The sequence below is a fragment of the Melospiza melodia genome, chromosome 2, assembly GCF_035770615.1.
Source record: "Melospiza melodia melodia isolate bMelMel2 chromosome 2, bMelMel2.pri, whole genome shotgun sequence".
In the NCBI taxonomy this organism is placed as follows: Eukaryota; Metazoa; Chordata; class Aves; order Passeriformes; family Passerellidae; genus Melospiza; species Melospiza melodia.
Window position 1 is genome coordinate 84530481 of NC_086195.1, and position 12055 is coordinate 84542535.

Below are 12055 nucleotides of genomic sequence, written 5' to 3' on the forward strand. Positions count from 1 at the left end.
GTCAGTCTGTCGTGTGCCCCCTTTCTTCTTCAGTTCATTCTTATTCTCCCCTGGAACTCAGTTTGTATTTTACAGAACCTTCCAGTGTTTTCCATAAGACAGCTTTCCTTTTGGGTGGGGACTGATGGCCTGCTAGTGTTCAGGCACTGATTTTTAAAGGAGGGATTCTTCAGATGAGCTTTTGCATGGGAACTGAATGCTTCTGAGTGGTTGGAGACCATTAGATGTGTCCTTTACATGTTTTGGTTTAATTTTAGCTGAAGAGTCTGGATGGTGTGCTCTTTAAAGGATCCTGAAGTGTGAACCAGACAATGATCCTTCTCATCATCCTTAACTCTTAAAAATCAGTTTCAAACCAAATTAAAACGTGGATATAGCTGTAGCTCTGAACAGTGTTTTGCTGTGCTGTTTTTCCAAGAGTTGGTGATGTCACATGTAATCTAATTCTTGATTTTACCTAGATCCCCAGTAAGTGCTCAGCTTAATGATTAAGGCTGGATTTTGTGGTTATAGTGTTGGAAACCATATTCTTGTCTTTTGTCTGTGTATTATTCTTGGGGGTTAGGAGAAATGGTCATTTTGAAAGTGTTACAGAAATGCCTTTTAGACTATTTCTTGGATGGATTTTCAGGATTAACAGTAAGGCTCTCTTCTATTTATTATGGCAGCTTTATACCTTTTGGAATATATCCTTTTGGAATATATTTCATTTACACCTAGGTTGTTGGATGAAACATAGATATAATTGAGGCTGTGAAGAGTGTTTCTGGTAATATTATTTCTAAATATTTTGATTTAATATAGTTGTGTTAGCTGGAAATTCACAACTACGTTAATCTGTTAATTATCTGAATGTGAAAAAAAAATTAAGAAGATACCTTCCTGTGTGTTTCTATTTAGTTCATATTTGACTATTTGTTCCTTGTAACCTGCTTCAACTGTGTGAGACTTTCTGAAGGAGTCTTCTGGTGGTGGAAGTTGATAGAGGAAGCAGGAGGAACTTGGTTTATTAGTTTTTGCAAGAGATGTTATCTGTGTCAGTATCTTGATGACTGAGAAATGCACAAACAATACAGAGTGAACATATAATAACATCTCTTAGGAAAGGTGTAGTTGCCTGCTGCTATTTTCTCCTTCTTTTGAAACTGAATGTAATATGAAGTAAAATTCATTGTCCTGCTGAATAATCATCTCTTGACTTCTGCAGCCAGACAGTTGCAGCTGTGTTTGTCAAGTTGAATGCTTTTTTTGGAAATGAAAAACATTTGTTTCCTTAGGAAAAGGTTACTTCTCAACCCTTTAAAGAAATATGAAGTATTTTTAAATTACTCCTTGACATTTTCCATGGTGTTTTTGTACATGATCTTCTTTTTGGTAGTGAAATAATGTCTGTCATTGCTGCATATTTTTTAGTGACTAAATAATACTACTAATTTTAAAAGGTAATTATTTTACATTGAAGGTTTAATTGCAGTTTATTGAATAACTAGCACTTCTTTCTTTTCAGGATATATTTATGTTCATAACAAGGCAACTTAAAGGTTTAGAAGATACAAAAAGCCCCCAGTTCAATCGATACTTTTATTTGCTTGAGGTAAGCTTCATAACTTATTTTATAATAATTTTTAAACATGATCTTTCCATTTAATCTTGTGTTAACTACTCCTTTTATTTTTTCCTGTTCCAACACAGAACATTGCTTGGGTCAAATCTTATAACATATGCTTTGAATTAGAGGACAGCAATGAGATTTTTACCCAGCTGTATAGAACGCTGTTTTCAGTAATAAAGTGAGTATTTTCACCTCAGATTTCACAGTATTTTACTGCATGATTGAGGTCAGCGAGTTCTAACTTTTAGCATTAATGAGTTTTGTAATTTAGTTTAACTAAAGGTAGCAGAACTCTGTTTTTTCTGTTTTAATGAGACAAGACACACTGCACATCATCTTTTTTTTCCTAAGAAACTTAGCTTTAGTTGTCATTTACTGCATTTATTTTATTCTGTTATTGAAATTGAATGCTGTAATATGCAATTGTAAGGAATTTGGAGAATTATTGCTGTGAAAACATGATTCAAAAAGTAGCAGACTCTAGAAGGTACTGCTAGAGGTAGTCCAGTCTTTTCCCTTTGCTCAAACCAGGTCAGCTTGAGCAGATTGCCCAGAACTGTAGCCAGTTAGGTTTTGGGCATCTCCAAAGATGGAAAGGCTGTGCCATCTCTGGGCAACCTTCTAGTGCTCAATCACCCTTTTAAATGTCTGAATGGTGTGTCTTGTATTTCACCCTGTGCCCATTGCCTCTTGTTCTGTGCCTGGACACCACTGAGCCTGTGGTGTAAGGACAGTCTTGCCCTGTCTTCTCAACTCCCAGCATCAGGTATTTAAACTTACCAGTAAGTTCTTTCCTAAGCCATCTCTTCTCAAGGCAAAACCAAAGATGTCAGCTCTCTCAGCCCCTCCTTCCATGAGAGCAGCTCCAGGCCCTTAATCATCTTTATGAACCTTTGCTGGACTTGAGTCTGTGATGTGTGTGTCCCTTTTGTGCTGGGAAGCCCAGAACTGGACACAGCACTCCAGGGCAAGTCTCCCCAGTGCTGGGCAGAGCAGAGGGATGCTCTAATACACTTTCTTTTCATGATAGGGACAGAGTCTTACTGCAGTAGTGAATGAGGAGAGCATGAAATTTAAGAATGATGGTATATGCAGTCAAGGAATCAAAGTACTTTGATTTTTAAGAAAACTTGTGATTTGCTGATTTTATTCCTTGTTGTTTGCCATCACCACAGGGAATATTCTGAACAGAACTTTTACTTTACATAGATATTACACTAAGAATTCTTGTTTTTAATTTCAGCAATGGTCATAACCAAAAAGTACACATGCACATGGTTGATCTAATGAGCTCTATCATTTGTGAGGGAGATACTGTGTCACAGGAACTTTTGGATACAGTGTTAGTTAATCTAGTGCCAGCACATAAGGTAAGATTTAGTGGCTTATGTTTTGTTTTGTTCTACTGTTTGTTTTGTAATCATGATTTCTTGGATGTATGTGCTCAGATATGTAGTTCTAATTGACAGAATGGCTGTAGCAAATGTCTTGATATTATCTGGATTTCTTTTAGCAAACAAGTAATTTTAATAGAAAATTCAGTCAAGTTTCATTGCTGTGATATACTTTCCATAAGCAAAGTATCAGTAATCTAAAAGGTTGAATATCCTGTGAATTTAAACACAGGGTTTTTTATGGCCTGTCAGTGCTGGTAGAATGGAGTGGAGAAGTTACATACATCCTTTGGAAAGTTTTTAATTGATGTAATGCTGTATCAACAGTTCAAACTAAGGTGCTGCCCTAGTGGGAGGGAAAAAGTTATGACTGCTGATTTGTAATTGGCACTGCTGCATTTCAGAAAAGTTGGCTTGGTGTTATTGTTATGTTTCTGATGCAGCCATAGAATCAAAACTCTGTGCAGAAATGGTGGTTCAGGAAGAGCCCAAGGAATGTCTATCTTACCTTAATAAATCATGTCATGTTTAAAAAAATGTCTCCTGTGGATGAACAGAAGGAAAAACTTCAGAACTGTGCTCGTGTTGTGATACTTAAATGTTTAAGAAGCATGGAAGTCTGACTCCTTAGTTCAGGAATTTAACTGTGTCCTACTGAAATCTCATGGGCTACTCACTTGTAAGTTGTGCATGACAAAAAAAGAGTGTGGGGAATTATCTAGGAAATGTGTCCTTTAGCTGTATTTTGGACACTTCTAATAGCTTTTTTTTTTTTCTTAAAATATGTTCAGGAAGGTGCTAACTGCTGTAGTTTCTAAAAAGTGTATGGTTAAGTGGTTATTAACAGATGCTTTGGAATGCCTACTAGTGTGCCTTTACCACTGGCCATTAATTTCAGTAAATAAGTAGCACATAAATTATTTTCTATTGACAGTGAAAGACTAAATGCTTAATATAGGTCAGTAATTTTTTTTTGCACCACTGGATATGTTTTAGCTGTGTTCTTCAAGGAGTCTAATACTTTTGTGCCAGGACTAGACTGAAATTGGTGTGGCTAAAGTCCATATTTATAAAGTAAAGCTTTAGAATACAAAATACAAAAGCAAGAATATGCAAAATACTTCAGTTTGTGTTCTCAGTTATTAAGAATCTATTGTTTCATTGTGTCATCTGTGTTCAAATTGATTTGACGGTACTATTTTTATGTTTCATGTTTAATAAACTGTCTTTGAGTTGAAGAATTTGTATCCTGTTAGGATGTCTGTAGCACTAAAGCAATTCTGTTTCATAGTGGATTCAAAATTACTGACTGAATATTTTAATAAGGAAAATATGTTTGGGGGTTTGCATTTTCTGCTGTTTTTCTTTTAATCAAAATCTCTGTCTATAGGATGCTTGTTTATAGCCTGCTTTCTAACAAATAGATACATAATGTCAGATTGTATTCTGAGTATCTTTAACTATTTTTTTTTCCATACTAACAGAAAGGAACTTCTCGTATTTTTCTGTTGCATCTCAAAGTCTTCACATGGTGAATTTTTATTTAAAATTATTTAAAATTTGGGTCCTCTCACTACTTTCTGTGGCTACTGATGTCAAGTTGGAAAGGTGTAATAAATTCAGAGTTGAGCATTTTTCCACTCTTCCAATGAGCACAAAACTAGAAGGAGACAAAGGATCAGGTCCACCACAAAAAAGAACTGTGTCTTGGCTGATGTCCCTGTTCAGCTGTGTGGGTTGTGGAAAAGGGAAATTGAATGATCAGACTGGTCACCAAAAATGGCATAAAGGCAGACATTGGTGTAATGGTCTGTAGGGAATTCCCAGATTTCCTAGGGACCAAAAAATATCTTTGATAGAGTGGAAGGAACATAGATCTGCTACTAGTTCTGTTTGAAGATGAGATCGAGAGATTGTTGAAGATGAGACAGTTATGTCTATAGAAAGTGACACAGTGGTATATTTTTAATATGCCTAAAAGGAGGGTTGTGTGTGAGAGGGAATGTGTAGTGGCCTTTTGAACTGAATGGTTGTATTGGTAAAAAAAAAGTTGTATTGGTAAAACAAGACTGAGTTCCTCAAATCTCAGTCTGTATAATTTATCTAACCTGTGGTCTGTAAGTATGTGTTGGGAGCAGAATGTTCATCCAGTGGCTGAAATTCAGCACTGGACAGCTTTAGGCAAAAACTACATAAATATTTTTAAGAGATGTAGTAATTAGTTGAGCAGTTTACAAAAGGGTACTTCAATGCCGTTACCCCTTAAACCAAGACAGTATTTTTCCAAATATGAAAAATAGTTATGGTCCATAGTCCTGAGTGGGAAGTGTAAAAAGCAATGGTGTTCGCAGGATGGCTGCAAAAACTCAGGCATAAAGAGCATATACTGGGCACATGATATATTACCAAATGTCTGTATACCATAATTAGTAGTCACTGGAGTAGTGACAACTCTAAACTACTGTATCTCCCTTGAGCTCATCATCCATCTCAATTAGTCAGGATAAAAGCCATACTAATGTAAACCTGAATGAAAGCAGTTTACACCAATATCAGAGTAGAGGCATGCTGGAGTGTGCACAGGCTTGCTGGACTAGTACAGCTGTCAGATAAGCCAATAAAATGGCAAGCTTAACTTGTCTGACCATGTGCTTAACTCCTAATTTTGATGCTGAATTATTTTTTTCCTTTTGTAAGTTCTCTTCTTTTCTATCAACTCAACTGAAATTCTTTTGGTAGGATTATATTAGGAATGAATTTAAGTGACCTAAACCCAGATAAGACCTGGCAGCAAGGGAGAAGAGGTAGTTAGTATGAAAAGGCAAGAAAAATTAATAGTTTTCCTTTACCCTTTAGTAATCTTTTTGTATTATAATGCTTTTATGGCAGACCTGAAAACAATTTTGTGTTTGTGCAGTGTGTTAGAAGGCAAACTGTACTTGATTTCCTTGGGTGTTTGCCAGTGTTCCATTTTCAGCCTCAGGACTGCTGAAGGGAATCCCACATTGCACATCCCACATGCTTTACATGCCTATGTTTTAGAAAAAGTGCTATTGACAATTAAATTCTTAACTGTCCCTACTAGGAATTTGCTTAATATTTAGTGTTATCTATGTTGGCAACACCTCAGCTGAGCCTTTTGTCAGCTGTCCTTGATCTCTTTACCTTCCTGAGAACAAGAGAATCTCTTGAAACTGTTCTCTCAGGTGCTCTTGGGTACTAATTCAGCTGCTGTACCATTGATAATAACAATAAAACTGAAGATGTTTTTCAAATTCCAAGTAAATAATATGTGAAAAATATGCTTTTCAGGAATATTTGCACTAGATACAGACTTAACATTTGATTTTCCTCCCAAAACTACGAAATAAAGGCTGGATTGATGCTAGCTTAGTCATTTCCTGTAAATAAAATATAATGCACTTACCTTTTTTTCTTTTGAGGGATGGGGAAAAATTATTTCACTCTCATATTTTTTTGATCTGTATTAAAGTTATTATTGAGAAGTAACTGGAAAAGTAATTGAGAAAAAGTGAAGTGTGTATGAATTTCCATCACTTCTGACCCCTTTGCGCAAGAACAAATAATTTTGTCTCTGTGGCATACTCTGCTGAAGAATATTGTCTGTGTGAGCACAAAAATGCGTGTGCCGTACTGTCAGAGAGGTTGCCACTGCTTCTTCTGTCCAAAAATAGAAGTTTGTCATTCTCATTCTAGAGAAAAGCAGGTATGAACAGTAAATTGACAAAACTGTTGATGTTTTCCCAAAGTATAAAAATCTTGAAATACCAGCAAGAAATGCCTAAAAATCATGGTAGAAATTGAGACAAAGGAGAGAACTTGTGGTTGACCAAGATAGCCTCTATTCAGATATTGTTGCTGGAGGACTCCCAAAGTTTTTAAAAATGTGAATGTTCTCCACTGTTTATTAACATTCTTTTCTGAAACAAACCTGGAAGTTTTGGGGGAAAACGTCGGGTTCAGATGTTAAGTGTAACCTCAGTTTTCTTGCAGAAGATTTGTGTTCTGCCTTCTCAGGGGTGGTTCTTTTGTTTCTGCTTATCAATCAATATTTATTTTGATTTTTTTCTTTCAAGATGTAGTAATTGCTAATGATTATTTTAAACAGTGTTACCAACCTATGGCTTTGTTCCTACCCTGTTCAGGACTCTAAAAACCTTAGGCCTACTGGATGCTTTTACATGCTCCTAAAGGCATCTTGATTAAGATAATTGTCCCCATAATGAGGGCTTTCTTAAATCGTTAAAAGATCTTGAAATACATGTCACTTTTCTTTCCAAACAAATGGGAAGGTTGTACAGATAATAATGGTAGAAGAGCTTATCTAAAAACAGAAGAAATTTGTCAAATCAGATGTTGTCCTTTTAAAATTTCTCCCTAAGGAGAAGGAAGCTTAGGATATTTTTGTGTCTGTTGAATTAGTCAGAAGGTTTAGTTCTGTAAAAGATCTTTGAACCTACTTGGTAAATGCTGTGCTGCTCTTGTTTTCATTTCACCTAAGGCAGTGCCACTTTCACTGGTTTCTGCTTTTTCCCTGAAACTGGAAAATGAGGAGAAAACTCGTGTGCTTTTAAGACTCTGATACTGTTATTTTCAGAAAGTGGGGCCTCTGGACATTTGAGGGTCATGACTATTGGCACTATTAAATCAAGTACATGAGGCATGAAAAAATAGCTAACTTGCCTTAGCCACTTATGCTCTAGACTATTTTTCCTCTTTATAGCTTTTTTGGATAGATACTTGCATTACATTTCCTTCTTACTCAGGGCTGCAAATAGCCACTTCTAGCATTTATCTTGGGAAGCATTAAGCTTTGAAGTGAGCTGCTGTGCAAAAGATACAAGCTGTAACTGTAATTAATGTGAATCAGAATGGTTCTGCCCGTTGGAACTCTCCTGTGCTAGGTCCTCTGTTTAGACTTGTTTTATACTAAACCAGATCTTGCTCGTGTCCAGAGTTCCCTCTTACCCAGGTGAAAGTGATTTTCTTTCTGTTGCTGGAGGTGAGCTGCGAAGTCAAGAAGGATCAGAACAAGAATTACAAGTGGCATACATTGCTTGTTATAGTCATTTGTGCCTTTTCTTTCTTGAACCATTACAATTTTGAATAACAGAAAACAAATTATTCCAGTGGAAATACCTTTTTTTAAATTTCTTTTTTATTGTTGACCATAAAGAACAATCCAGTGTGCAGTGTTTTCCCTTTCCTGGGACATGGAACAACTGTACAGTTTTGTAGTAAGATGAAAGAATTTTATATATTAAAATATTTTTCCGGAATTGGAATTTTTAGTCACCTTCTCTATTGGCTTTGAGTGAAACAGACACTTAAGGCATGAGTCTTTGTAGTGTTTCAAGTTCACCTGACTTAATTCTATCAGTAGGCCAAAGACTTTTTTGTTTTATATTATCAGAAAACCGTAATCTGTTCCCACTGCTGTTTAGAAGCCTATAGTTCTATCGGGTTTTTTAAATTTCAGACAGATCTCTCCATATCCTTTCAAATCTTCTCTTTCATTCAGCATCTCCAAGGAAAGAAATACCTTGGGTTGTAGCATGACACCTTGTGTTTGCTTTGCATTTTGCTACTAGAAGTTTTCTTCCTTTTATGGTGAGAAATATTTTTAAAAAGCAACCACAAACTGCCCCCTTTTTACTGTTGGATTATAAACTGAGTATACTTTTTTTTTTAATTGCAAAGACTAATAAAAATTGTAGAAACTATATTTTTGTAGAGTTTTTTTAGCTATTAAAATACTGCATATTCTTGTGTATTGAAGACCTTTTTCTTCATGCTTCTGTGTGTTAATCATCTGCAGTGGGTGTCACAAGGGCTGAGTTGCATTTTCTCCTGAAAATTTTTGAAAAATACTTGTGATCTAGAAATTGGAGAAAGAATGTAACAACTAGAGCGTGGAGAATGTGTGTAGGGAAAGGGAGAAAACAATGATAGAGCAATAACCCATTCAGACAAATGGAAGGATAAGAATACTGAAGAGGGGTTATGTTTTTTAAAATTTTTGTTTAGTTTAGTTTTTATTTTCCCATAAACCAAAATTCTAGGGTTTTTTTCTTTGTCTCAGACAACAGACTATCTTTGCATGGTGTGTTGGAGAGGCTGTGGTGGTGATTCACAGATGGCTGCTTGGTGCAAGGGCAGAATTGCATTTTCTGTACTGTTCAGTGGTGACTCTAAATGCCTTTGTGTTGCTTTGTATCACTGGTTTTTGGGAAAACTGATAAGGAGGAGCGGTAAAATGCAGGCACTGAATTCATGGAGCATCAGTTTTAGATGTGCAACTGCAAAGTAAGTCCTCATCTGCCTGGAGCTGTTTTTTTTTCCTCAGTAATACCAGTGAACCCTACAAATCTCTGTTTGGCATAGCTTTGCTTTTACTATATTATTTTTATTATTGAAAGTATAAAAAGAACGGGCTATTTCTTTAATGCATTTACCAGTACATGATGGCTTTAAATTCTTGGGTTTGTTTTTAGATAAATCCATGTGCTTATAACTCTTCTGGTTTGTTTGTTTGTTTGTTTGTTTTTCCCCCCAGAATTTAAACAAGCAAGCCTATGATTTGGCAAAAGCTTTACTAAAGAGGACGGCACAAGCAATTGAGCCATACATTACTAATGTAAGTGACAACTGCAAACAAACATGGAAATCAATACTTTCTGTAACTGAGCAGTGTTATAAAAAGAATGAATTGCATGAAAACATGAAAAGGGCTGAAGAACAACTTTTTACAGGTTGTCATTTTTCTTTGAGAGAATGATCGTATTAATGAAGCACTGTCCTTTTTTAGTCTAATTATTTACCATATAGAAACTATTAAGTACTTAATACTTGAGATTTTGGAAATGCAATGGATAATTTATTTCCTACTGTCTTGGAAGACCTTGCAATTCAATCCTTAGAGTGACTGGAATACCAAGTGTATTTTTATATATTGTTCTGATAAAAATACATTTGCACATTGTAAGGAAAATTTGTCTTTTAGTAAGGAGATAAGACAATTTAGAGTGAAGAGAATTGAAGATAGAGCAGAATTTTAGTGCTGTTATCACAGCAGTAGAAGAGGAAGGAGTCTAAGAATAGATAGTAAAGAAGAAAACTGAGTGAATTGAGGGTTGTAGCAGAGTTGAATGTAGACATCATGGACATTAATAGAGGATGGATGAGGGGAAGTAAAGATCAGAGAGGAGTATGCTCTATCTTGAGCTGCACAATAGGAAAAAGAATAACTCTCTTATTTTTTAAGCAGTTGAGGATTAGCAGGTCTTACTGCATCTATCCAAAACCTCAGGAACTTGAAAACACTGGAAAACCTTCAATGCTTTCTGTTACTTTCAGACTTGCAACATTTAGAAAGTGGGTACTTCCTAACAGTTTTAAAAATCCTCAAAAAAAACCTCTTACTTAAAACCTAGTGTTTGGGAAGGTGTTGGTGCATGGGAATGTGTTTTTAATTTTCTTCATCTGTAAAGTTAGATTACAAACTGGGTGCCATTTTCTGAGCTTTCAGGAAGTCTGTACAGTAAGCATCTTCCTTCATAGGAAGAACGCTCATGGGGTCTTCTTCTCTTTCTTTCTCATGAGAGGTGTTTTGTGGCTTTGAAAATTTTCTTTCTTGAGATACATTAAAAACACAGTATCAGTTAGTTTCCTAACCAGGATTATATATATTCAAGCAACTCTGTATCCTGAAAAGCAAAACAGTTCTTCAAGACAGTCTTTAACTTACAGTAAAATGCACTATAATATATATGTGTGTGTGTATATATACATATATATATATATATATATGTATATATATATAATCCTCTTTAGTTGCCTCTTACCCATCAGGGAGGATGTAGTTGAAAATAGTGTGGAAATATTTTCTTTAATGGGAAGTGTGAAGTTTCCCTCAAGTATGTCAAATTTACCAAGAAGAAATATTTGCTTTACAGTTGCATTATGCTGCTTGAATACAAATTCTGGAACAATCAGTTATCAACTCCTATGCTTTTACTTTCAACTCCTTAACCTGTCAGCTGTGTAGTGTAGTAATTAGCCAGTTGTTGCAGCCTTGCTTTAAATGTTAGAATACTTTTGAAATGATGGTTTTTTTATAGTGGAATAACTCTGAATATAGTCCCACTATAAAAATGTATGATGCTTTTAAATTCCTTTGAAGTTGTGTTTCCTAAATTATTTTTAGGCCTGCCGGGGCGAACATCTTGTTTAATGTGTTTTCCTTTATGTATAATACTTGATACAAGACAATGATATTTTAAGACTTCTGCTATGGAATCCTGATTTGTGTGTACCACATTCCATCCTTTTTCTTTTAGGAGTGAAATTAATGTAAGGTTAAAAGTGACTTAATGTTTTAGGATTTAGCATAGAATTTAGAAGAGTACGTGTATACTCTCGTTCTTGATTTGTAATCTGTTTTGTTTCCCAGTTCTTCAATCAAGTCCTCATGCTTGGTAAAACATCAATTAGTGACTTGTCAGAGCATGTATTTGATTTGATTTTGGAGTTATACAATATTGACAGTCACCTCTTGCTTTCTGTACTACCACAGCTCGAATTCAAACTTAAGGTAAACACTTCTACTCTTTCTATATATTTGAAACATGTATGCTTTGACCATTGTTTTGTTTTTTTCATTAACTGACAAGTTCTTCAAATTATTTGGCAAATAGAACTAATAACTATATGTAAAAATTGCCTTCTCTGCATTGTTTAAAGGAAAACGCATACAGCTCCTCAAAAATGTAATTTAAATTGAAGTGTATTAACCTACAGTGTCTATGTGTGTATATTTGGGATTTGGTTGGTTGATAGTTTGGGCTTGTATATTTCAAGCAATAACTCCATTTTTTGGATGACTTGGGGGCTTGACCTGTTTTATTTCTGGGTTTACTTATTATTTATTGTGAAAGACATCATATTTTGAATATATATACTAATAATTTTGTCCAAATTGTAGTTCTGTGACAGATGAAAGACGACAGCTGGAATGCATCCGTATGTC

At 35.3% G+C, this 12055-nt stretch overlaps 1 protein-coding gene across 3 annotated transcripts in view; it reads left to right on the top strand.

The window, feature by feature from the left end:
* Window positions 1–12055, top strand: part of PDS5B (PDS5 cohesin associated factor B) — a 106932-nt gene that overhangs the window by 26733 nt on the left and 68144 nt on the right. For all 3 annotated transcript variants that reach the window (XM_063149145.1, XM_063149147.1, XM_063149146.1), the window contains exons 4-8: window positions 1508–1594; window positions 1693–1790; window positions 2856–2982; window positions 9584–9664; window positions 11480–11620. In XM_063149145.1, coding sequence (XP_063005215.1) covers window positions 1508–1594; window positions 1693–1790; window positions 2856–2982; window positions 9584–9664; window positions 11480–11620 — 534 coding nt within the window. The remainder of the gene's footprint in view (window positions 1–1507; window positions 1595–1692; window positions 1791–2855; window positions 2983–9583; window positions 9665–11479; window positions 11621–12055) is intronic.